The following is a 25,110-nucleotide window of genomic DNA, read 5'->3' as shown; positions in this document are numbered from 1 at the left end:
CTTTCCACGGGGTTGCAAGTGATAAGAGAGAGAGAGAGAGAAAGAGAGACTGAGAAAGAGAGTGTTGGAGAGAGAGAGAGAGAGAGAGAGAGAGAAAAAGAGAGAGAGAAAGTGAGAGAGAGAAATAGAGAGTGAGAGACAAATAGAGAGTGAGAGAGAGACCGGGAGAGAGAGAGAGTGAGAGAGAGAAATAGAGAGAGAGAGAGAGAGTGAGAGACGAGGGGCAAGTGATGCCGTCTCGCAGCAGGTTGGGTTGATTTCCCCGAGGTCACCTGATCAATGGCGGCCCAGACGACACCGCTGCCTTCGAGCAGTCGACCTCCTGTCTGCACAGGAGCCCGTCAGTCTGGGCCTGATTGCTCAACTCGACATTCTGTGACTGGTCAGGTGAGGCGACAGGAAGAGAAGATCATCATTGAACGAATGCTGAGAAAATAACGCCCACAAAGGTCCTTACACACCGGCTGAGCGAGAATAGCTGGACCTCCGACCAATCCTCATATTAATGCCTTACCTCAGACATGTAGCCAGCCGCTGTTCCTAAACAATCGACTCTCGGTAATTTGTTCTCTCCCTCTGCAAACGTGGAGCCAGTTGACAGAGCAAGTCCTTCAAATTGTCCGACGGACGTTCTAAAGTCCTGGCAAAATTTCACCGGGTATTGAAATTTTGAACTCACCCACCTCCTCTCTCAAGAACAATATTGGGTGAACCCAAATACATCTATTCTTTTTCTTTTTTCATTTAACCATCACCGGTACATCATCACTTGAGGATGTGGTCAACTGCGTTGTTTTCCCTTCGGCGTGAAAGAAAGAGCGCAAAACGTTATTTGATTAGCGAACTTTATATATTCGCTTTTTTTTTTAATTATACGCATTTTCACGCCGTTTGTTCGCATCACTTCGCCTCTTGCTTGGTGTGTGAGGACCTTTCCACACATATAATCAGCTGATCCCATCTACAGATTCGGGGCCGAACAGGATTGGCTTATACGTTTAGAAAAGAGAATGGATCAGGCTGAAGCCCGGACTATTGGATATTGGGTTCATCCTGATTGGGCTCGCTTCCCTTGACCCAGATTTACGCATCAGATCAGTCTTTGATGCGAAAAAAAAAAAAAAAAAATCACCCCGATCACGCCAATCTTTCATGTCCGGACCCACGGCTACTCCTGCTTTGTAAAAAAAAAAGAAAACGCCATCCGTGAAGGTGGGGGTGGGGGTGGGGTGGTGGTGGTGGCGATGGGTAGGGTTAGGGTTGAGGAAGCGCGATGGAGACGGCAAACACAAGGAGACAAACACAACGTCTCTCGCTCCAGTGGACAGAGGGAATAACCGGGGCAAAGACCTGCCTGCTAAACACATCTTCCCTCTTTGTTGTCAGGTCGCAGCCTGAATGGGAGGAAAAGTGGAGCGGCGGTGGAGGCGGCAGCAGATGGAGGTGGGGGCGGGTGGGGGGAGGGGAGGGGATGGGGGAGAATGCCCCGAGGCGACTTTTAGAGGCTGCCAACGACGAAGCCTGCGAACCTCAGCTCTCCTCCCTCCTCTCTTTTTTTCTGGAGCGTACATACGTTGTGCCGATTTGCTGCCGCTTTGCGCGAGGCTCCGCTTGTCCCCGCTGTCTCGGCGTGGAGCGCATGCCGAGGAAAAAAAAAAAAAGAAAGGCAGAGGGGAAAAAAGCAGCCGGCTGCTACGTGAAAGCGGGCACCTGATCTCTGGATTGGCCCGTGGCAGAGGCTGATAAATACCCCCGCCGTCCTAGCGACCACTCTCCCCCAGCGCTTCTTAAACGGTTACTCTGCAGAAGTCACTGAAGTCTGCAATGAGGCGGTTCGTGTGGGCGAAATAAATTGGAAGGACTCAGCCTAATGCTGCACGCGGCGGGCTTTCTCTTTTAGCGGGAATGGGAAGGTGCTCCGTGTGGCGGCGCAGGTAGCAGCTGAGCGAGGGTGACCCATCCGTTCTGCTTTATTGCTTTCAGAAAAGGAGAAAGTCTTATCACTCCTTGTACCCGTCAGGCGACAGAAAGCTTTACCGGTCCGGTGGGTGAAATTCAGCATGATTTATGATTTTTATATTGGTAAAAGTTTAACATACTGCCTATAAATACATTAATAAGGGTGTATAATCACACAGAATAAAAGTCATTTAGTTTTCCTATCCTTAGAACGGTTTTCATATAAGCTGCTTTTCCATTAACCCTAGAATTGTGCAAAACCTAAATATTGCAATAAAAAAAGCAAAGCCGGTCATGGAAACACCTCAACTTGGAAAAACCTCTCAGATATGGCTAAAGGGTTCGCAATTGTACTTTGTCAAAGTTTTACAAAAACTGTGATGGAACAGCAGCTACAGATAAGTATACATAGAGCAATATGGGTCTGCCTGCCATCTTACGCTACCATTTTTAACAGACGCCTCCCTGACAGTCCCCTAAATACCTTCAATTCTGTGCTTTTCTGAAAAATGATTTTACACAATGAACCTTTTAATGTCTCACCTTGTTGCCGAGGCCTCTCACTGACTGACGCCGCTCTTGTTACCGTTTTTGTGAGAATTCCTCTTCAGTTAAAAAAAAGAAAAAGAAAAAAAAAAGAAATAATCACAATAAAACTTGTTTTTTTAGAGCGAGAGAGACTAAAATTTAATTAGAATTATGTTGTTATGTTGTAACAGGAGGGGCCAGGGGAGAAAAGGCTGCATTTTCATGTGATTTTTCTTTATGTTTTGCAATGAACAATGGCAGGGGTGGGGGGGCTGAAATAGGACAGATGTGTCGGTGTCCTCGTGGGGGTGGTGGTGGTGGTGGTGTCGGAGGGCCGGAGTGGGGGGGGGGGGGGGGGGGGGCGGCGCTGAAATGAAAACAGGGCCACAGACAAATGGGCAGCCTCTGGAGGAGGAGATGAAACGAGGCGAGCGAGATGCACAGGAACACACACCTGCGTCCTGACATCTGCCGACAAAGGCATGCCCTTCTACTGGGCCGCTCAGGGGAGGGTGTAGGTGTGTGCGCGCGAGTTCAAAAGGGGCCCTTTGTGTGTGTGTGTGTGTGTGTGTGTGTGCGTGTGCGTGTGCGTGTGTCCATGCAAAATTGTATAGCGAGTGTGAATGAGAAGGGGGCAACGTGACCGGGGCTGATAACAACCTCTTTTCAGGCGGCGAGTAAACACGAGTGGCTCCCAAGATATTGCCTTGGCCGGCCTGCAAAAGAACACTGGTCAGTCACACACACACACACACACACACACACACACACACACACACACACACACACACACACACACACACACACACACACACACACGACGCCAAGAGCCGTGGCGTCCAAGTGAGGCTGGCTGGGAGGGGGGGAAGCGGGTGTTGTTCGGGCCTTGCGTCCTCTGCGACTCGCAAAGAGTAAAAAGAAAATGAGCAGTTGGCCTCCGAGGAGTTTGACGTGCAGGGAGGGGGCGGGGAGGCGAGGGGGCGGGGGCGGGGGGGGGGGGGGGGGCTGAATTCTCTGCATTTTCTGCTCCTCGACAAACCTCGGCGGCTCCGGAGCCTCTGACGAGTTCGGACAGGACTCGTCAGAGGAGAACCCGGGGATCAAAAGATAAAACAAAGAAAAGGTGAGGCAGCAAAGCAGACGGACGCGTTTAGACAGAAAAAGCAGAGGTGGAGGAGGAGGAGGAGGAAACTGGTGACGTAGCAGAATGAGCACTGCAGGTCCTGGGGTTTTAGAATGAAGACAAACACGTCTGTAACAGCGCAAACAAACAAAAGCCAACATAATTCTCGTAAATCTTGCAGGACGAGATTTGACAAGAACTACGACTTCTGCGCTTCACACCAATCAATGCAAACACCTGCAAATCGCAATTGTACTTTTTAGTACTAATTTTAGACATTTTTAGGACCGTCGCTTTTATTTTGCGAAAAACTGCCATGGAGCGCTGCAGCCAGGACGCTGCCACCGACATGTGGCTTTCCTGCACTGCCCCACAGCTGACCTGCAGTGTGTGGAGGAGCCTCGCCTGGCATTTCACCGGCCATTTATGTTTAAAAAGCAGCAACAGCAGCCCGGCCCCATGAGGACGCATCAACTTCTAATCCCTGCGCACATGAGACGAGACGGCTCCATCTTCCTCCCACTCCCCAAGCTTTCACCTCCCGCTGCTGCTACACACACACACACACACACACACACACACACACACACACACACACACACACACACACACACACACACACACACACACACACACACACACACACACACACACACACACACACACACACACACACACACACACACACACACACACACACGTCTTTTTATTCCACCCCCCCCACCACACTCCCACCAAAACACTGTGATGCGGCGGCAACGACGCCGTCTGTCACACAGACAGAAAGCCCGGTGAGAAACTGCGTGTTTGAGTCTGGAAGGAAGATAGGACCCAAAAAAAATAAATAAATAACAAACTAGGAGGGAGAAAGAGGCAGTTAGGAGGAGATGTTGCTGCTGAATTTAGAGCAGGCCTCGTTATTCTTTTTTTTTTTTCTTCTTTCTTTCTTTTCGGGAAACCAGACATGCAGTTTGGAGATTGCAGAGTCATGGTGTGTAAAGAACCGGCCTCCAGTCCCCAGAGGAATGACTTCATTTATTTATTTTTTATTTTTTGCTCGCGGAAGACTTTGAGAGCAAAGCGGCGATCGTGGGAGAAAAAATGTGCTCGTGCAGAGGTAGACGGGCGACATCAACACGACGTGCGTTGGGCTTGTGCGGGGGTGGGTGGTGGTGGTGTGTTTCTATGATTCAGCGAGCGCCGCCGTGAAAAAAAAACAAAACAAAAACAAGTTGCAAGGCCTTCACGCGTCTGCGCGGAGAGAATGAGGCCGCGATGAGAAATGGGAGCAGAGGAGCGTCGTCGCGAGAACGAGCTGAAACCTCCTCCTCCCTCTCCACCTCCTCCTCATCATCCCTGGACCTGGGCCACGCTGCTTCATAAATCCCCTCCGCCGCCAGACGAGGAATGTATCAAGTCACGGGCAGGAGTGTTGACTCGGTCTAGGTGGTGGTGGTGCTGCCGCCCACACGGCCGGGGAGCAGGAGGAGGAGGGGGAGGAGGAGGAGGAGGAGCAGCAGAAAACCAAAGCGGAGCTTGGCCCCAGACCTGAGGGTTGTGGGTTTGAGGCCCAGCGTCAGGGGAGAGCGGCTCCTCTCAGAGCGGCCACTGTTCTCGGCGGTCAGGAGGCGAAGTCGGGGCCGGCGTGCGGACGGACGGAACTTTGAAAAGAGCGATTAACGTTCGCCCACCGCTCAGAGGGAAAAGAAAAACTTCCATTTTTGATACCCGCCGACCCTTTTTGGCCGAAGTAAGCGCTCTGAACTGAAGGAAGGAAGCATCGATATGCTCACAGCCTCATATTCTGTCTGTCTCTCTCCCCCTCTCTCACTCCCTCTCTCGCTGGCAGGACGGAGGCGCCTGGCCACTTTAATGCAGTGGACTATTACTGCAGGCTAAGAAGAAAAGCATGGTCTTGCTTTAACACAGGTCTTGGGTTCTCGTGGGGGGGGGGGGGGTAATTTTTAAAGAGCCACTCTTGAATGATCCATATTGGCTAGCTGAAGGGGCCCAGGGAGAGTTCTGCTGGACTCAGAAGTGTGTGTGTGTGTGTGTGTGTGTGTCTGCAGGAGCCGCGGCTGCAGCACGGGGGGGTGTAACAGTAGGAAGCTGGTGGGGGGTGAGGGGGGGGCGGTGCGGGGGGGGGGGGGGGGGGGGGGGGTCTCAGCTCCAGAAATTTACCTAACCAAACACAGCTGCCATCAGTGAGAGTGTGTGTGTGTGTGTGTGTGTGTGTGTGTGTGTGTGTGTTGGAGGGCGAAGAAGAAAGAGAGCAGAGGAGAGAAAGGATTATGGTAACACAAGCAGGTTGGCTCGTCGTTGGGATGGGGGAGGACAGGGGAGGGACTGGAGTGGGAGGGAGGGGGGGTGACAGCGGCACAAGGCTCAGGGGCTTGTAACACACACACACACACACACACACACACACACACACACACACACACACACACACACACACACACACGGCCCTCTGCTCCTGGTCTCCTCCTCCTCCTCCTCCAGCAGGGCCTGGGTCCAGCGAGGGGAGCTGGGCCCAGATAACTCCCCGTCTGATCCTAACAGGATTCCGTCTGTACACAAAGACCTAGAAGAATAACCGACGGTGGTGGTGGTGGTGGAGGGGGTCCGGAAAGCCACTCGAAGCGGGGTTAAGCGCCGTACACAGCCTCCACTCTCATGTGCTAAGAGCGTCACCACCACCACCACCACCACCACCACCCCCCCGTCCCCCACCCACCCAACTCCCCGACAGAGCAGAAAACAAAAGGCTCTAATCGGAGGCCAGCAACTTAAAACGCCATTTAGCAGGGCAGCAGCAGGCCTGCAGCCGCTCAACAGGCTTAAAAAGACGCGCGGCTCTCACCTAAGCCGGGCTAGCGCGCCCCGGCCGTCCCGCCATTAAACGAAAAGAATGAAATAAAACGGGCAACAAAAAAAAAAAAAGCAGGCTTTTTTTTGTGACGCTCTTGGCACAGAGGCGCGACCCAGAATGCGAGATCAGGAGATTGTGAACAGTGTTTTACTCGCTGTGTTTACGTTCCCCCTAGAATTGTGCAAAACCTAGATATCGCAATAAAAAAAGCTGGCCATGGAAACGCATAAACTGCGAGAAAAAAAAAAAGGTTTTGACGCTGTCATGAGATGGTTTTTCAGACATATCGAAATAGAGGTATAGGCAAAAGTGTCATGAGAATTATGGCTTATGCACTTCACACCATTCAATGGAAACGCCTGCAAAAATTGCAATTGTACCATGTCGAAATTTTGTACAGAACAGACAGTCTCATCATCCTTTGACTTCCTATCTGATCGGGCCGAGACCAGCTGGTGGTTATGCAAACTGAAACAGCCGCGTGGCGGACGGACAAAGGCAAAGAAATTAAATACACACTCGGCCATTAACCTTCATGAGGACGAGAGTTGTGTTTTCCTGGCCTGCGCCAGCGTTTTAAAAGATGTTTATCCTTGTTACTCGGTGACGGCGAGAAAAAGCTGCTTCAGCGGCGGCGGCGAAAAAACAATCCAGTTCTGCTGATATTGTAAATGTCTACAAAGGTAGCGTTCGTACCCCCCCCCCCTTCCCCCCACCCTCCGCGACACTTCATCTCCCGGAGTAAAGGTGCAGGCAGGTTGCATATACATCGGTTTACTGATGCGTTGCATTTGGGTCCCTCCATAAATCAATCAAGGTTCAACAGGTTCCTCATTATGGTGAAGCGGCTGGTTTCACTTTGCAACAACAACAACAACAACAACAGGAGAAAAAAAACAAACTGAATTTATTCTTTTACTTTGGCTCAGTTTCCTAAAGTGGATGCGCATCGTAATAGATTATGCAGGGCCTCATTAAATCAACACCCGACCAAAGAGGCATCGCCCTCCACTGGAGAACGAAAGAAATATCACACACACACACACACACACACACACACACACACACACACACACACACACACACACACACACACACACACACACACACACACACACACACACACACACACACACACACACACACACACACACACACACACACACACACACACACACCAATGTGTTTGCTCAAAGCGCCGCAAATGTTTACTATTGCATTTCTCCTAAAACGCCGGCACGATTTCTCTGCAAGAAGTGAAGTTGAGGTCATCCATCTAATCTGCCTCCTCCCCACCAGCGCCAGCCGCCTGGCAGGAAGGCGAGGCTGTGCAACAAGCGCTAGTGTTGGACTACTCCGTCTTGGTCTCGGTCGACTCAGGATTTTTCAAGCAAACTTGAATTTAAAAAAAAAGACACGGGTGATTTTTTTTTTCTGTTTTGTTGTTATTTTTCTTTGATATATAAAGTCTTGGTCTGGTCTCGATCTCGATACTCTCTCGGTCTCGGTCGGTGCGGTCTCGACTACAACACTAACGCACACACTGCGGAAGGAAGGTGGGCCAAAGCGGCAGGAAGTGAGAGAGGAGAGGAGGGGCGGAGGGGTGAGGAGGGATGGGGTCATTCGGGTGAGCACAGCTCTGGGTGTGCGGGGAGATGACTGAGTTAACCCCAGAGCCTTGTCACATCTTATTCTCGGCTTCACTGGGTAGCGTCAGGGGCCGAGGAACTGCGGGAGGGGAGAGCAGAAAGTCTCTCCAACGCAGTCACGTGGCTCTGGGCCAAGCCTGCTGATGTGGAAGGGGGGGGGGGGGGGGCTCTGCAGTTCACTTTATATCGGTGGTGGGGGCTCGTTCATCAACGTGCACCCGTGCTTTGCAAGATTCAACATCACTACTTTTTTTGTTTTCCTGATATGCAACTGGAATTCCTCCACTCCTTTCTCCCGACTCAGGATCGCTCGCTCCGTTCTCTTGACTTCCACACAACCTTAATTGCGCAAATAAATTTGAGTGCGTGGTCTTGATTTGACCCCAGCCCAGCCCAGCCCAGCCCAGCCCAGCTATTCACACTGGAGAATGTAAGCAGGTCAAACTCTGGGGACTGGACATGTAGGACAGTCCGGGTCTGGCCGGGTTGTGCATAGATGAGGCATGGGCAAACTATGGTCCAGGGGCCAAATGCGGCCCGTTAAGCTTTTCAATTCGGCCGGCCAAACTTGAAGAAATTCTATTAATCGTAAGGAAGTAATAAAATTTATTTTTATTTCATCCATTCTTTCCATTTTAACAGTCATTTCGGCCAAAAGCCGACTCGTTTTCAGGGTTGGGGCCAGATGCAGTCCATCAAAGGTCTACCATTGGCTGATGAACGAGTGAGTCATCCAGCCAGGAGGGAAGCCAAGAATGGCCGGCCTGAGGCGAAAGTGGGAGCAAATTAGTATTATTATGAAAAAGAAATGATTGTCAAGAAGGGGGGAGGGAGGTGGGGGGGACGCATCAAAAAGCAATGTTTCCATCACGGATCGACCAGAATTATTTTGCTTGAAATCGCTGCTATCAATTACAGGAGGCCGATGTTAGAGACGGCGCCAAATAATACACCCCAATAAAAATATTTATGGGTGTTTTAGCTTAAGGCAACCGGTGAGCTTGCAGTTACTCACGCTGGCAGTTTAATACTAGAATTTCCCCGTTTTAACGACCATAGATGCACATTTAACAGAAACAGCCATCAAAACGAGGGAAAACAATGCAAAAATATAAACAGCAGAATCCTTGCTCTCATCACAGAAAGACGCCGTTATTATTTCGCCCTCATCATTCCGGCTGCCAAAAATACAGTTTTTTTTTTCTCTCCAAAAGATGAATTATTTTCCGCGACGCGAAGAGGAGGAGGAGGGGTTGAGGGTGGGGGGGTGTTTGTGTACGAGCGTGCGCCGCAGAAAGCACACAGAAAAACGCATTGTCGGCCAGAGCCGGCGTACAATGCGAGCAGATTGTTTCCCACCGACAAAGAAGCTCTGGTTTCTCCCAGTCCAGAAAGGAAAAAAAAGCAAAAAAAAAAAAAAAAAAAACGGGGGATGATTTGGTGCCTGTGGCTTTAAAAAAGACTGGAAACAGAAGCCGCTGTGAGAGGCAGTGAGTGCAGCTCGCTGAGCAGACAGCTGAAATGTTATTGGCATCGTTCAACTGTATAAAGCCGGAGAGAAGTGAGTGTAGGGACGGGTTGGGGGTGTGTGGGGGGGACACTGGCAGGCGACCACAGCAGGGAATCATTTACACTAAATATAGTGAGCTAAATTACACAGCCAAGCGATAGCGGCCTCTCCAACGTGATGAAGAGGTGTTTAAGTGGCAGAGCGAAACCGTCACTCCTGGCCTGGAGCGCCAGGAGGGGGAGGAGGGGGACAAACATCGGGTCCGGAGCGAGTCGCAAAAGCATAAATCCCAAATCCCTTTCTTTTTTTCTCTTTTTTTTTTGCTCTTAAAAGCAGCTCCCAATCAGTTACGGTGCATTTACGTCCACGGTTGATAAGTTACGGCTACGGTTTTGCCTTCTCTGCAGGCGCTCTGGTCTGGGACCAGTTCACTTTGATAACGGTGGTGTGAGCTCGTTCATCAAGGGGGTGGCAAGATTCACAATCACATTCTTTTGTTTTCATGATATGCAAGTAGGGATGTTAACCATTAATCAATTATCGATTGTCGATTAAGAATTTAAACGATTCAATTAAATTAGTCGCACCTGTAGATACTGTGACGGTCATAATATACCTAGAACAAGTTACCTTTAAACAACTTTATAAAAAAATAAAAATAAAAAAAAAGTTGAAATGTGAGCCATTAGAAGTCAACTTACAGTCAGAGAATAAATGTTTAGGGTGTTTTTACTGCTTTCTAAAGTGAAATGGGTCACATTGGACCCTCAACGTTATGTAAGGGTTGAATAATGTGTTCCTTACACATTTTTCAGTGTGAAATTTAGGTCCTCAGGAAACCCCACATATCACCCCATTTATGCTGGCGAATATATGCAGGTCAAAGTCTGGGCCAGCAAACTGAGCCGTATGTGCAGGACATGTAGGGCAGTCTGGGTCAGGCCGCGTTGTGTATAGATCAGGCATTGGCAAACTACGGCCCCGGGGCCATATGCGGCCCATTAAATGATTTAATCCGGCCCGCCGAACTTGAAGAAATTATATTAATAGCAAGGAAGTAATAGAATAGCTGTCCTTCATCCATTTTTTTTTTCAATGCTTTAAGAGTTATTTCAATAAAGAGCTAAATACTGTAAATACTCCCAGGATAGATTTTATTCTCCTATGAGGTGGGTCACCAAAACACTCCATCCATCTGCTCCTGGGTCAGATTTTAGAACCCAAAAAGTTTGCCCACCCCTGGTCTAGATAGGGTTTTTTTTTTCCCTCCCTCGCCGTGTAAACACACCGACCAACGTCTGGCCTGTAACTACGCCGAGGCGTTGCCTACCAGCCACGTCTCCACAGGCGCCATTAATGCTTCACGCTCTACCGCCGGCCAACCTTGCACGCGGGCTGCCTCTCGCTAGAATCTCATCTTTAGCGAACTCAGAACCGGAGGCTTGCAGCGTTTTTTTTTCCCCCCCTCCCTCCATCCGTTAATCTCTCAGATGTCCGTCTCACAACAATCACTCCAGCCATCTGTTGATCTCGCGGCACCTTGCGCGGACACGGCGCACGGCTTCCACGAGCGCCCCAAGGGGGTCACAAGTTCAGGCGGCGGGGGGGGAATCAACAATTCATAAGCGACTGTAAACACGCACATAGCGCCAGCGTCGGCGAGGTGGTGGGATAGAGAGGGAGGAGGAGGAGCTCGGTGAAAGTGGGACATAATGGCATTAAAAGCCACTGATGGAATTATCTCGGCCGAGTTTGTGGAGCGGACACACAACGGACGGGGGAGGGGGTGGGGGGGTGGGGGGCACAGGGGAGGTGGGGGAGGTGGCGTGCGGGCGGATGGAGTGGCACAGATACGCGAGGTGGAATGAAAGAAGAGGAAGGAAGGGCGACAACAATTGGCGCACAAGACTAATTAGTTTTTATTGATCGAGCCGCAACGAAAGGCTGATTTTGCCTTTTGTCTCCCGTAAAAAAAAAGATTCCTGAAGGTCAGCAGGAGGGAGAAGAGAGAGAGGGGGAGGGGGGTTGTTCCCTTCCATCACTGGACAATAATCCATGTCATGTCACGTCACTCGCTGCGTTTCCATTAGCCATGGAATTGCGCAAAACCCAAGCGTTGCAACAGAAAACTTTTTTTTAATTACTATTACTGTTAGTTGATGTTTGCATCGACGATTAACACATCTCCTGTGTTTGATTCAAACAGTTCCTGTTCTGTGAAGGCCTTTGGAATTTCTGGCAGCAAATTAGATCAAAAACGACCCTTAAATTGAAAAAAAAAAAAAAAAAAAAAAAAAAAAAAAAATGTCCTCTCCTGTTAATTTTCTCTGTTCATTCCGGGGCTGATGAGGGATGAAGAATATTTATGCTGATGCCGCCGAGCAGCTGTGCCGGCAGATCTCGCCACATGCCGCCGCTGCCGAATCCCACAAATGAAGTGAATCCTTTGGACACATACATCTATTAAAATTAACTAAAAAAAAAAAAAAAGAGGGTGAGCGAGCGAGCGAGCGATGGAGAGAGAGAGAGAGAGAGAGAGAGAGGGAGGGAGACGGAGCTACAACTTGGACCATTTACAGATGCGTCCCTGAATAATTCACAACTGTCCTACATATAATGTTTAATATCAAGCGTAGCCGGCAGCCAGAGCCTCTCATCTTTGGGGAGGCTCTAAAACCCGTCTCCATGTTAAGCCCAGCCGCGGAGCTTTGTGTGCGTGTGTGTGTGTGTGTGTGTGTGTGTGGGAGGGGGTGGGGTTCTCTCGTGGCTCGCCTCAGATCCTCGGACACAGGAGGGGGGGGGAAGGCGGGAAGCAAACCCTGTAATTTTCTGCCGGGGTTGTAAAGGCCGACACCCTGGCTTGGTTCCTGCCGAGGCATAAATCCTTTGTGCAGCCAAGCTCAAGTCACAACCGCTGTGAGACACACCTGGAGCAACGGGACCAGCCTCACCTCTTTTGCTTTGCAGGCTTTTTTATAGACTGGACCCTCTGATAAATAAATCCCGTATGCGGAAGTATGGCGGTGCGGCAAATGTTTTCCAGTGGCCACTGGAGGTACGTCAGCCAAAAACTCCATATGGCACAAAAAGCATTGTCCCATACACTGTAATAATAATCATAAATAATATAAAACATAAAATGTAAAGTATACGTATAACCTAAAATAATAAAGGCCAGAAAATCTCCAGAAGAGTTTATTTCCAGCCTCATTCGTGCTGCTGCGTCTCAGCTGGTTCTGATTGGCCGATACATCCAGATGTATCTTGTGTGTTACAGAGGCATGATGGGAGGTGACACTACTGCACAATGTCACCATATGGTGGCACCAGGCAGCCCCCCAGGACCACACGAGTAGTTTGCAGGCCTTTGAGCTGCGTCTAAAATTCAATTTTATCCAACCGTGTTTAGTCATTGATGGTAATTATTGAGAACTCATTAACGTGATCATTATCATCACAGAGCGGATTATCATTAATAATAATAATTTATAACAAACGGCTAGCTGAGAAAATGTGATATTTCAGGAGAGTGTAGCAAACTGGTTGCCCTTCATATGACTCATGAAGTAGCTGTCAGGTTTAAAAAGGTTGGTGACCCCTGCGCTATGGGGCCGCAGAATGCAGAAGCAAACCCGGAACTCAAAGAACTTTTTTTCAGACGATAGCGGCGAGAGGCCGTACCTGCAGCACGAGCGGCTCCGGGTTGAACGCCAGCGTCATGAGGAGCTGCATCCTCTCCGTGTCCTTCAGGTTCTTCAGCAGGAAGCTGCCCGAGTCTTTGGTCTCGGCGTAGCGCCGCACCACGCGGTCCAGCAGCCTCTGCGAGGGGCAGTGCACCAGGTCCGACCAGCCCTCCACCACGTCGGGGGTGAGCAGCCGCACGTCGCCGTTGATGCGGGCGAACTCCGTCTTGTACATGGCCTGGATGAGGTCGCAGCGCGGCCGCCCCGTGGCCCGCTTGCAGATCTTCTGGTCGATGTCGGCCAGCTCCTGGTTGGAGCCCAGCCGCTTCAGCACCACGCGCCGCGTGCCCTCGCGCGGCTCGCCGTACTGGGCGAAGTACACGTTCTTGACGTTGAAGACGTCCAGGAAGCGCAGGCGGCCCCACGTCTCGAAGGACACCTGGCCGTTCATGAACTTGCGGCACCAGCTGGTGCCGAAGCAGGCGGGGCACTTGTTGAGGTTGATGAAGCGCCGGTCGGTGAGCTCGTTCTTCTGGAAGGAGGCGAAGAGGCTGTGCGTGTTCATCAGCAGCACCACGAACAGGCCCACCAGCAGCAGCAGCTTCAGACAGCGGTAGAGGCGGCCCAGCTTGAGGGGCAGGAATCGCAGCATGGTGCGCTGGGGGAGGGGCCCGGGGGGGAGGAAGGGGAGGAAGAGAGGCACCGAGACGACCGCCGGGGGCTTAATGCCAGATCCCCGTCATCTCGCCGCGCCGGAGGAGCTTCTAGAGGGGCAGGCGGGGCTGAGGTCGGCACAGCTGTCCCACGCCAGTCTCCGGCCGAGGCCTGTGACTCATGCTCGTGGCCTTCTTCAAGACAGCAGACCTGACAGGAGGCAAGCGGGAAAGAGAAGGTACGAGTTAAAGCATTTCCATTCAACAGAACTATCAATCAAAACTTTATTTGTGTAGCGCTTTTCCTGCATTATCGACGCATCTCAGAGTGCTTGACAGCAAAATAAAAACAGAAATGCAACACAAAATAAAAACTAGCTTGTTTTGATCACAAAATGAGAGGGTTTATTGTGCTATAGAGGACCATCCCTTCAAACAACCTATCACCATCTCTTATAGCACCATCTTTGTTGGCCATTTTCAAAAATCAAATGAATTTTTTTTTTTTTTTTTTTTAATTAATCAACTTTAATGTGGAAATCATGTTTTGGTTTTTTTTCATCTTTTTTTCCTTGTCGTTGGATTATTTCTTTGTCCGCACATCAAACATGTAATCTGATTCTGATTTTGTTCATTTTGTCTGTGATCTGATATAGTTTGTCTTCATTTTTATTTTATTTTTTTTATTTATTTTATTTTATTTTTTTCTTGTGTGAATGTATTGATGTTATGAATAGAAAAGGTTCTTTGACAAGCCCTTGGGCTTCTAACATCTCAGTATTAAAAAGATGTGGCAGACATTCATTGTCCAGTATGGTGCTGATCAACATCAGCAGTTGAGCTCATCCGGACTATAATCGGCTAAAACCTTAATTGGAGCAGCTACATTTCTTTTTCTCACTGCAGAGCTTGCAACTCCATCACCTCCGGCTCAACATGTGATACTTGCAATAAAACAAAGAAGCACTTTCTCCAGCTTATGAACCCGGCTGGCTCCCACAAATTTGAATGGCTGCGCTTATTTGAGGGACTTTATTAATTTTTTTTTCAGCAGAAATGAAAATGGCCCGCAGCCAACACAATAAACCTGGGACTTCTCTCTTTTGGGGGAGGGGGGGGGTGCTGGGGAGTGTTGGGAAGGAAACAGGAAGAAAGGGGAAATAGAAACGGGGTGAAAATTAAGGGACAGGGATGGAATTAAGAGGTTAGCGTGTTTTTAACACATGACATCAGAGGAGCAGCCTCTGCAGCAGCAGGCTGAGCAGTCAGAAGATTAAAAAAAAAAAACAACTTGATCGCACCCCCCACCACCACCACCACCACCACCCCTTTGGCATCAGATTCTCTCAGACTCTCATTGCATTGTGAAGAGAGCCATGCTGCGCGCAGTTTAACCTTTGATCAGAGTCGCCATGCTCCCTTTTAATCGCCCCTTTGAAGTCGCTCCTTTGAAAATGGCTGGTGTCACTAAAATAAGGTCTGCGGTTGAGGGGCTAAAAAGAAAATCTGTGACTGCCTCAATTAGACATAGACGTCAGGCTTTGGGGGGTGGTCGGGGAGTGTGGGGTGGGTGGGGGGGGTAGCCAGGGAGCTAAAGCAGGGAAGTGAGAAGACAACAATCTGGGCCGGTAGCGCGGAGAACAAAGCCCTCAGACCCCCCCCCCCCCCCCCCCCCGCTTCTCCCTCGATGCTCTGCCCGCGATAAAGTCACGCCGGACCCCCCAATAAGCTTTTCGCCCAATGAATGGCGCCCGTCTTAGAAGTCGCCTCACAAAAGCCGGCGACTAAGCCCATGCAAATTAGCAATTCTCAATTAGAGCTCATTAGGACATGCTTATTAGGACGGCCGACTTGAGAGGGCACGGCTGACGAGCAGGCTCACTCATGTGATGGGTGGGTGGGTGTGTCTGTGTGTGTCTGTCTGTCTGTCTGTCTGTCTGTCTGTAGCTGCGTTTCCATGACCCCAAAACTTAAATATGGCAATAAAAAAACTGGTCATGGAAACACCTAAACTCCCAAATATGGCTGAGAGGTTTTGACGCTCTCATGAGGTGGTTTTTCATACAGAGGTACATCGCAAAAGTAGCGCAATAGTTTTTCGCAAAATAAAAGCGTCATTTCTAAAACTTCGACAAAGTGCAATTGCGATTTATGAATAGAAATACTTTTGGCAGTTACACGTCAGCGGACATGACGTACGGGGTCACATGACCCGTTCATCACGTTACATGTAGTTGGACGGAGGAGGGGATGGAATACTGTTTACAAGTAATCAAAGATAAAAAATATAGCAACCATTCTTGACGGCGAACAACATCGAAATGGAGATTTATCGCAAAATGTTTTGGACCTCCAAAGCTCCTCGCGGGACGAGATTTGACGAGACTTCTACGGCTTACGGGCTTCACACCATTCAATGGAAACACCTGCAAATCGCAATTGTACTCTGTCGAAATTTTAGAAATATCGTGGTTTTTTTTGTTTTTTTTTTACAAAAAACTGTCACGGCAACACAGGTTGTGTGTGTGTGTGTGTGTGTGTGTGTGTGTGTGTGTGTGTGTGTGTGTGTGTGTGTGTGTGTGTGTGTGTGTGTGTGTGTATGCGTGCGTGCGTGCGTGCGGTGGGGCGCTCTGCATTTTCCTCCCTCGGATGGAAGCGGTCGGGATCCGGAAAGACGGAGCTGGGAGCTGTGGGAGACCTGCAGCTGCAGAGCGTCAGATAAGAAGCATAAAAGCGCCGGTTCTTACCTCACACCTCGGCGGCCCAGATGTACCTGAGGCACACCAGGCCTCGAAAAGGTGCAATGCATGAATTCACGTTTGAAGAAAACAAACAAACAAGCGCGATAGCAACAAAGAGCTACACTAATTACTCGGAGGGGAAAAAAAAAAAAAAAGATGGCGCAAACCCCGATCCTCCCTTGTTTTGCGATACGGCCGTGAGCGGAGCGCCATAAATAAGAGAAGGATAATGAGATGGACCTGCTTTAGATCATTTAAAAAGGGATAAATTTCAATCACTCAGACCGAGTCAAATAGGCCCCATAAATCTTTACCGCGGCACGTCACAATAGGCCCAGTATGCAGAGCAGCGTCCATTAATTCTGGCATTATAATGAAGCACAGCGAAAATATGTTTCGATTTCAGGCTCAATACGTGAATAATTGAGGGGACACTGTACTTAATGCTCACAATAACCTGGAATATTTCATAGGCAAAAGCGTAATGAAGGAATTTTTATGCTTTCCTCCCCCTTTTTCTATAAAACAGCATCTCATTCTGCGTGTTTATTAATGATAGAGACGGTCCGACTGACGAGCCGAGCGCCTTGACGAGATGAGAACGATGAATGAACAATCGGCTCATCAGCTCACCAATAATCAGCAGAACGGCGGCGCAGCCATTTGTTCGCATCTGCGGGGGGGAAAAACGCTCACGTCATGCAATATACATTGGCTCTAAACTGGGAGAGGAGGAATTAATGGGACGTGTGGCGAGAGATCACGCGGAATAGTCCGCTCAAGATTCCAGTTTGAATCGCAGTTTTTTTTTAATTGCGATATTGAGCAATTCCAGCGGCAATGGAAACGCAGCTACTGTCCGTGTCGCATGCAGATATTTTATTACCGTGTTTTCAGCCGAAATATCCAGCGTCGCCGCCGAGCCGCTGACACATGCACTTCCAGACGGCGACGCAGCGAGCACTCTGCCTCCCTGCGATGAAATCCCTCAACGCCTTCGCTTTTTTTTTCTCCCTTCCAAAGAGTACAGTAGTGTTTGAAATAACTTTACTCAAGCAGCTTCTGGGAAACATAGGCGGCTGTCATGTTCCCGCGCTATAGCTCCGAGGCTGGGGGGGATATTTCGGCTGAAAACACGTCAGCGTTGGCGTTGCGAATCAAATCGCATTGTGGCGTTCTCCGAGATGGCAAACAAGCGGCGCGCTGACATTTTCCGGTGGTTTTCTTTAAGTTTACACCGTAGTCGGCGGCTGCCAGTGCAGCGCAGTGGGCGGACGTCTTCCCTCTCCCCTTGGAAAAAAGAATAAGTCACCTAGTTTACAAAGGCACGAGGAGAAAAACATGGGGTGAACCATCTCTTTTAGAAGGAGCGCGGCCCTCCCCCGCTTTGCTTTGAAGAGCTCGGCTTTAAGCATCGTTTGGCGTTTAATGAAGACAGTCACGGCGCAGATGTAGCTGCAAGACCCTTCCAAGCAGGTGAAAAAAAGGCCACCTTTAGTCAGGCCGAGGAATGACTGTCCCACTGAACACCTAGGGCATGGGTGTCAAACTCTGGCCTGCGGGCCAAATTCGGCCCACAAGGTAAAATTAAATCACAAATAGAGCTATGATATGGTAGATGTGCCGCTAATACTACAAATCCCAGAATCCTCTGCTGGTATTTTGGCACAATTGGTCAATCAGGACAGGACATTCATTGAAAGATATCATTGTTGTTGTTTTATTTTGAAATGTATTTGATGAATTTGATGAAATTTAAATCAGAAGGCTGCAAAGAAAATAAGAAGTATAAGATTTTCATTTACATTTCATTTATTTTGAGGATTTTTTTTGTTTGTTTTTTTTAAATTGATTTATCAGGTTATTTATTGCATAGTATTAAGATTTGCTTTGTTCCATATTCAATAAATATCAATGTTGGGTTTAGATTTTGACCCACTATGTACTTGAGTTTGACACCCCTGACCTTGGAGGGTTGGAGGTGGGGCAACAAGCTTACAAGCTCCCCAACAAGGACTGGACACTAGCCGCATAATTGGATGCAGGGGCCAAACGCTGATGGATGCAGCCGTTTTTTCTCCTCCTCCTCCGCACACCCCCCCCCCCCCCCGAGAGCAAGCGTCAAGCCTCAATTACCTATGGAGCATTACCTGGATTACATCAATGGACACGCTAATTGCAGGAGTGAGAGGGAGGCGCAACCGGCTGTGAAAACGGAGAGATTTGCAGCGCTTGCAAGGCATGGAAACAAATACACGAACGAATAAGAAATAGGAAAAAAAAAAAACAGCGCACTTATCAGCCAATAACGACGCGGCGGCAATCCGATGCTTTGTTTATCACGAGCCGGGAGAGTAAACAAAGTGAAATGGCAATAGATAAGAATTTTATAGCCTGGCTGGCGCCACCGTCGCTGAGAGAGAGAGAGAGAGAGAGAGAGAGAGAGAGAGAGAGAGAGAGAGAGAGAGACGAGCGCTTCAGCTCGTGGGACGGATGGCTCAAGACTCAAGACGGAGACGTTTCTCACCCGAAACGACTCCCGCTGGAGTGCTGCTTGTAAATTTTATATCAGCCAAAAACAAGTATTTAGTTCTCCTCCTCGTCCGTTCCTGAATACGACCCCCCAATGTCTGAGACGAGCGTATGCACCCCCACCGCCGCCGCCCCCTTCCCCGTGTCAAGGTTGCCCACTCAGGTTCAAGTCGAGCGAATTACAGCCAGATGATTTGTTTTTCCGACACGTTTCCCCCGCTGGAATAGAAATGCATGGGAATTGTAATGCCGCGTTTTTCTCTTCCCGGGAACAAAACCTCATTGTGTAGCCCAAAAAAATGTTTTGATGTGTTTTCGTCCCACTCTGCGGCCCCTGCGTCCCGCTGGAAAAAAAAAATAAAAGTGGGACGGATGCACGACGCAGAGAGCAGAGCCCTGGTTCTAATAAGCGAGGCGAATTACATCTCATCGCCATGCGGCCGCCGCTGCCAACACTGGGGTAGGAAAAGTTTGCTCGTCTACACAAAGCAACTGCGGTGAGCGCTTTTTTTTTTCCTTCCCTTTTTTCTTCCACCCCCCTCCACCGCCCCTTTCCGAAGGAGAGGCAAAGAAAAGAGGCCAAATCAAAGGATGCCCGACTCCTCATGCATGGGAGATGAGTCTCGCATTCAAAATGCTCCAAGTTTGGCAGATGTTAACAGCCACAAAATGGCTCATTACCGGCACGGAAAAAGAGCCGAGGCGAAGCAATAACGTGAGCGTTGGCTTAAAAGGGAATGACAAAGGTCGTGGCGGGGGGAGGTGACACCGTAACATCCCAATATTTCAGCTTTTATTAAAGCGAGATTTGGGGCCGAATAATTCAGATAAGGGGGAGGAGGCTGTGGGCGAAATGTCACCCGTGAATAAATCTCACCGGCGAGCAGCTGCGTGCCAACTGGTCCGGCACTGTGGCACTCCGCCGCTGGAGGACGAGGCAGCTCTTGGGTAGGGAGCTGGGTGATTTTGGACAAAAATAAAATCCCAATTGTGTTCAGTAAAGTGACAACATTTACAGTCTCCTTGACCAAACAAAGAGGACTCCATTGGGATTAATGAAGTGAGAACCTCACTTTCACCAAACATCACTGAAGAAGAAACAGGTTCCTCATAAACAAAGATGAAGTTCCCTTATTTGGGAATAAAGTGAAAACTTTAAACACAAATGAATCCCCCTGTGGGTAAAGTGAGAACCTCAACTGTCTTTCTCCAAACATCACTTTCAAAATAATTATAATCATCATCATCAATAATCATCTTGGACAACGATGAATGAACAAAGTGCAAAACTTTCACTTTTTGTAAAACAGAGACGCACAACCCGCAACCATGTGAGAGGAAAGTCGATTATAAGATTTTCCCTTTTTTTTTTTTTACACATTGTCTTGACTAATAAATCCAATTTCGATTCAAAATCGATTAATCGCACAGTCTCAGGCGAAACTTACTTCCTCGACTGCACCCGAGACCGAGGCAGGCGGCGCCGCAGGGATGGAAATCAGACCGAGGCGGGCGGAGATATGAATGATGCACAGCTAATGGACAGCAGTGGCATCGAATCATTGCTCTTGTGATGGAAATGAATGGGGAGGAGAGTCTCCCTGAACCCCGCCAGCGTCCCCCTGGAGACAGCCAGCTCGGCTCAAATCTCAGAATAGGGCCGGCTCGGACCCTCAAACCCACTGACTATTTCAACGGGCGGGTCTGGCCTGAGAGAGGAGCTGCTGTTGCCAAGGTTATCCACGGTGGCGGCTGGCCGGGGGGGGGGAGAGTCAATAATGTTTGATCACAAAAACATTCAGCCACAGCTGGACGGCCTTAGTACTGCAAACACGCCGACAGTGATGGATAGATGGGAATGACGGCCACATTTGCATGTCGAATGGGAAATTGAGTCCTCGGAATGCGAGTGGCAATTAGTGCGGTGCCCCCACAAGCACATTAGTCCACTCTGCTCTTGTTCAAATCATGTTCGGGCATTTTTAATGAGAATATCAACGGGATCTGCCTCACTGTGGTCTGTCACAGTTCTTCGGAAAGGGATGAAATCAAAGCGGGAAGGAGCTGCTCCGGATTCAGCGGAAGATATTTGCTTTGTTTCACTGAACGTGGCGCACAGCCTTCGCGCGTCAGCACAGCTCTGCCCAAGAAAAGTCACCTCGATGACAGGCTACACTTTAGTTTCAAAACAAAAGTGTCATTGCGGTGAAGCCGAGTTCAGGTGAGCAATAGACAAAGGCGCTTATTTCAGCCTTTTTTGCCATCTTCACTTTGCAAAAATCGCATTTCTTGAAATTTATTTCCCGTTTTAAGGCTGACACTAAACGTATACAACCCCTGTGGGGGCTCTTAGGCCACAATTATAATATATCCCCGCTGAGCGCTGAGAAACATTTAAACCAACCACCACCAGCCGCTCTTTAGTGCATCAGTTTTGCCTCACTATTCCCTTTCCAACTAACCTTGTAAAAAAAAAAAAAAAAAAAAAAAAAAAAAAGGACCCAAAATTAGTCTCCTGATATGAAGAAGCAGAAGAAGAAATGTGTTCCACGCAGCTCATTCTCTTCATCACGCTCTACAATTCCTACGGACTTAAATCTAAGCCTTGTTCGATCCACACTGTATGAACTGATAGCGCTAATCTATTTCTCCCTTGGCAAAAATCAAGGACAAACATTTTTGCGCAGGAAAAGAAAGCATTTTTTTTTATTTTATCTGCCGTTACAAATGACTAATTTTCCCTGGCGCTCTTAAGAAGAGTCAGGCTCAGCATTCCACTTGCGTCCTCGCACAAGCTCTCGACAAACGCAAAACAAATTGCACTTGCCAAGTGGGGAACCTGTTGAGGTGCTCGCATTCGAACAGACAGGAACTGCAGCGTCTGGTGAACAGGATCAGCAGAGCTAAAAGCACATTAACCGTGATCAACAAATCTAAAATGTCAGGAGGTGCCTGGGGGAAATTAACAGCTTTGCCTGTATGATTTGGGTTTCACAAATAATAAGTGCAACTAGAATTTAAAAGGACTAAACAGTCCCCCCCAAAAAAATACATTTATGAACAAGGCTTTGAGGACAGCATGAGGGCATTTTTACTGCGGATGATATTGTTCTGACATCAAGTTGAGATGAATGACAGACACAAATGCATTTTCCAATATAATAATAATAAGATTAAGAAGAAGAAGAAGAAGAAGAAGAAGAAGAAGAAGAAGAAGAAGAGCAGTCTGTTTACAGAAATGACAACACCAGGAACTCATTGACCAACTATAAACTTCCTGTCATCGAGCAGCGAATGAGGGCATCTGATAACACGGGTTGTTTAACAATAAACACAGAACTTTTGCTATTTTGCATGTACATCTCAACGGCGCGGAACGCACGGTTACTCCTTGGAGTGTCAAATATCACCCTCGCTTTGGGGCTCAAATTGCAGCCCAATGGGGTTTTTTAATTCGCCCGACCAGGTCGAGGGTTCGAGTAAGAGAAGAGAAGAGGGGGGAAACGACTCTTTTCATTGACGTTGTGGGAATGTTTTAGCCGGGAAAAGAGAAATACGAGACCGAGCCCCCGGTTGGGAAGCGGAGCCCCTGACGGAGAAGTCGAAACAACTGTGCGAGACAGACCTGTGTGACTTTCCTCTGCGGCTCCACGGCGGGTGAACGTATTTCCTAGCGCTCGGCGGGACTCGGAGTTGTCATTCTTCAAAGTTGCGGGCCACTTGACGGGGCGACGGTCGTCCTCTTGCAGCCTTTCTCCCCGGAGCTCGACGCACAGGCGTCCCTTATCGGGGGAACTCGCAAGAGCTCCCCATGTCTAGCTCCCAGGTAAATAGCGTGCTAGCCTGCTAGCAGCAGCAGCCCCCCCAACACACAAACAGTTGGGATATCGTGTCTTAACTCTTTTACACATCGGCCATTTCTGGTCGGACGACGGGCTCCTCTCTCCGGGTGAAAACGGCGTCCTCGCCGCGCTTCGAGCTCCACGTACGTCCGTGCATCGGGGAGTCCCCGCTGTGGTCAATGGACTGGCTCCGGGCTTCTCCTCCTGCTCTCTGGCAAAGCCGCTCACTCCGCTTCAGCTCCACAATGGGCTCTGTTTCGACTCTTTTCAACACCAGCCTCATTTACGCTTTACGACACCCGCCTCCCGTTTGCGACCGCCGTTGCTAAGCCGCGTGCTCCCCAACGTTGTCGTTGCCTTTGAAGCTCCGCCCACCTCCACAATAAAGTTAGTATCTTTAAAGAAAAAGAAAAAAATCCTACACCTCGTCTTCATGTCGTGAACATAAATCGATATATTTTTATTTCAAAAATGTATTTAAATAAAATATTAAAAAATAAAGGGGAATATTTGTGTGCTTACGTTATCAGACAACGTATTCTATTTTCTATTATTATTACTTTGGACATATTCGCGCAGTGGCAACAGTGCGGTTGCAAGTAAGCCTAATTTAACAGTACCAGGGTGTTATTTGGTTGGAGAAATGCACATTAATAGCACAGAATCAACCACTGCGTGCATTCCGACGCCTATCGCAAGTCGCCATGAGATGGTCACATTCGTATTCGTTTGGATTTGACGCCCTCTGCTGGAAAAAGAGACTCGGGACAATGTATCTATGGGCTAACTGTATTCATTATGGTCCCACAAGTAATTTCACAAATATGACATCTGTGCGCACATGTGAAGTTAACAAAATATGGGAGATATTGATGTTGCAAAGTATCATGCAAAATAATTTTATTATTTCTTAAAAAAAAAAAAAAAAAAAAGTCCAGTTGGTCAAGCATCCTGTTGCATCTTTCTTGTTGCCTTTTGCTTCCCATGACTGTGAATGAAGCCTCGTCTTCGGAACTTAAATAGCACATCTGGCGTTTGAAAAACTCAACTTGTGGTGTACTGCGCCGTGGCAAGCAGAACTGACTCATTCACAGCTTGTTTACCGCCGGCCTCAGTACACACAGCTCTCACTCAACGCTGGGTCACTTCCTGAACGGGAAGCAGAACGTAAACTAAGTGAAGTCCTGCTTTGTCAACAGTTTGTGGGACACAGAGAGCAACTGTAAGAGACAAACTGTGTTTCATAGTGACAAATGATAAATATTGAATGAATAAACTAATATGAATGTAAACGTTTTTTTTATATATTAAAATGGCCAAACCCTTATTGCAGCATGCACACATTAGCATTAGCATTAGGGCCTGTCACTTTCTGTATTTCTTCATTTTCATCTTTCTCTGTGTTTTTTTGAGGACAGCTTACAGGAGTCACCTTTTTGCCGTGAGGGCATGCTGATTGGTCACTCAACACTAAAACTAACTGTCTATGTTGGCATAGTAAGGTGGATTTCGGAATTGAAATATGAACCATCCAGTTGCAAATGCCAGGCAATAGTGTGCCATCACAATAAAACTGCAGTTAAGAAAACAAACACAAGGAGAAATTGTCGTTTATTCTTTTTTACTCTCTCTCTCTCCGAAAATAGAATGTTTGTTTGAATTAAAACTCCTTTCCTTCCGCGTCCTCTCTTTGGCCACATCTCTATTTTACCCCTGACGCACACTGAACATTTACAGCCACACTCTCCTCTAATGGCTCTGTTATTGGTTCCCCAGCCCTGAATTACTCGCGTAGACTTTTCAAATGGTAAAACAAGAGAGCGGTGCAGCAGAGAGGGACTGAGGAAGAGAGCAATTTCGCGTATATTGATGATTTATTAGTGGAAGAGATGGAGGAGATTACATTTTCAGGTGTGCTGTGTAGAAGAGGGGAAATTAGACGACAACTGAGCGCAGCGAACAAACAGAAAAAAAAAGACTCTGGATGAATGAACAACACGAGGAAGCTGAAATCAAAA

At 48.5% G+C, this 25,110-nt stretch overlaps 1 protein-coding gene across 2 annotated transcripts in view; it reads right to left on the bottom strand.

Moving 5' to 3' along the window:
- dipk2ab (divergent protein kinase domain 2Ab) overlaps positions 1 to 23,399 on the bottom strand; it is a 34,866-nt gene extending 11,467 nt beyond the window's left edge. For both annotated transcript variants that reach the window (XR_012929094.1, XM_076047516.1), the window contains exons 1-2: positions 22,876 to 23,399; positions 13,323 to 14,188 (exon numbers count right to left, since the gene is read on the bottom strand). Coding sequence is in view for 1 of the 2 variants with exons in the window: in XM_076047516.1 (XP_075903631.1) it covers positions 13,323 to 13,976 (654 nt within the window). In the remaining variant the exon portion in view is untranslated. The remainder of the gene's footprint in view (positions 1 to 13,322; positions 14,189 to 22,875) is intronic.
- Positions 23,400 to 25,110: the final 1,711 nt, after the last annotated feature.

Source organism: Nelusetta ayraudi, unplaced genomic scaffold (assembly GCF_046127955.1).
Source record: "Nelusetta ayraudi isolate G7.1 ecotype Tasmania unplaced genomic scaffold, CSIRO-AGI_Nayr_v1 ptg000094l, whole genome shotgun sequence".
Lineage (NCBI taxonomy): Eukaryota > Metazoa > Chordata > Actinopteri > Tetraodontiformes > Monacanthidae > Nelusetta > Nelusetta ayraudi.
Note: the sequence above shows the minus strand (reverse complement) of the source record. Positions and strands in the feature narration are given on the sequence as shown.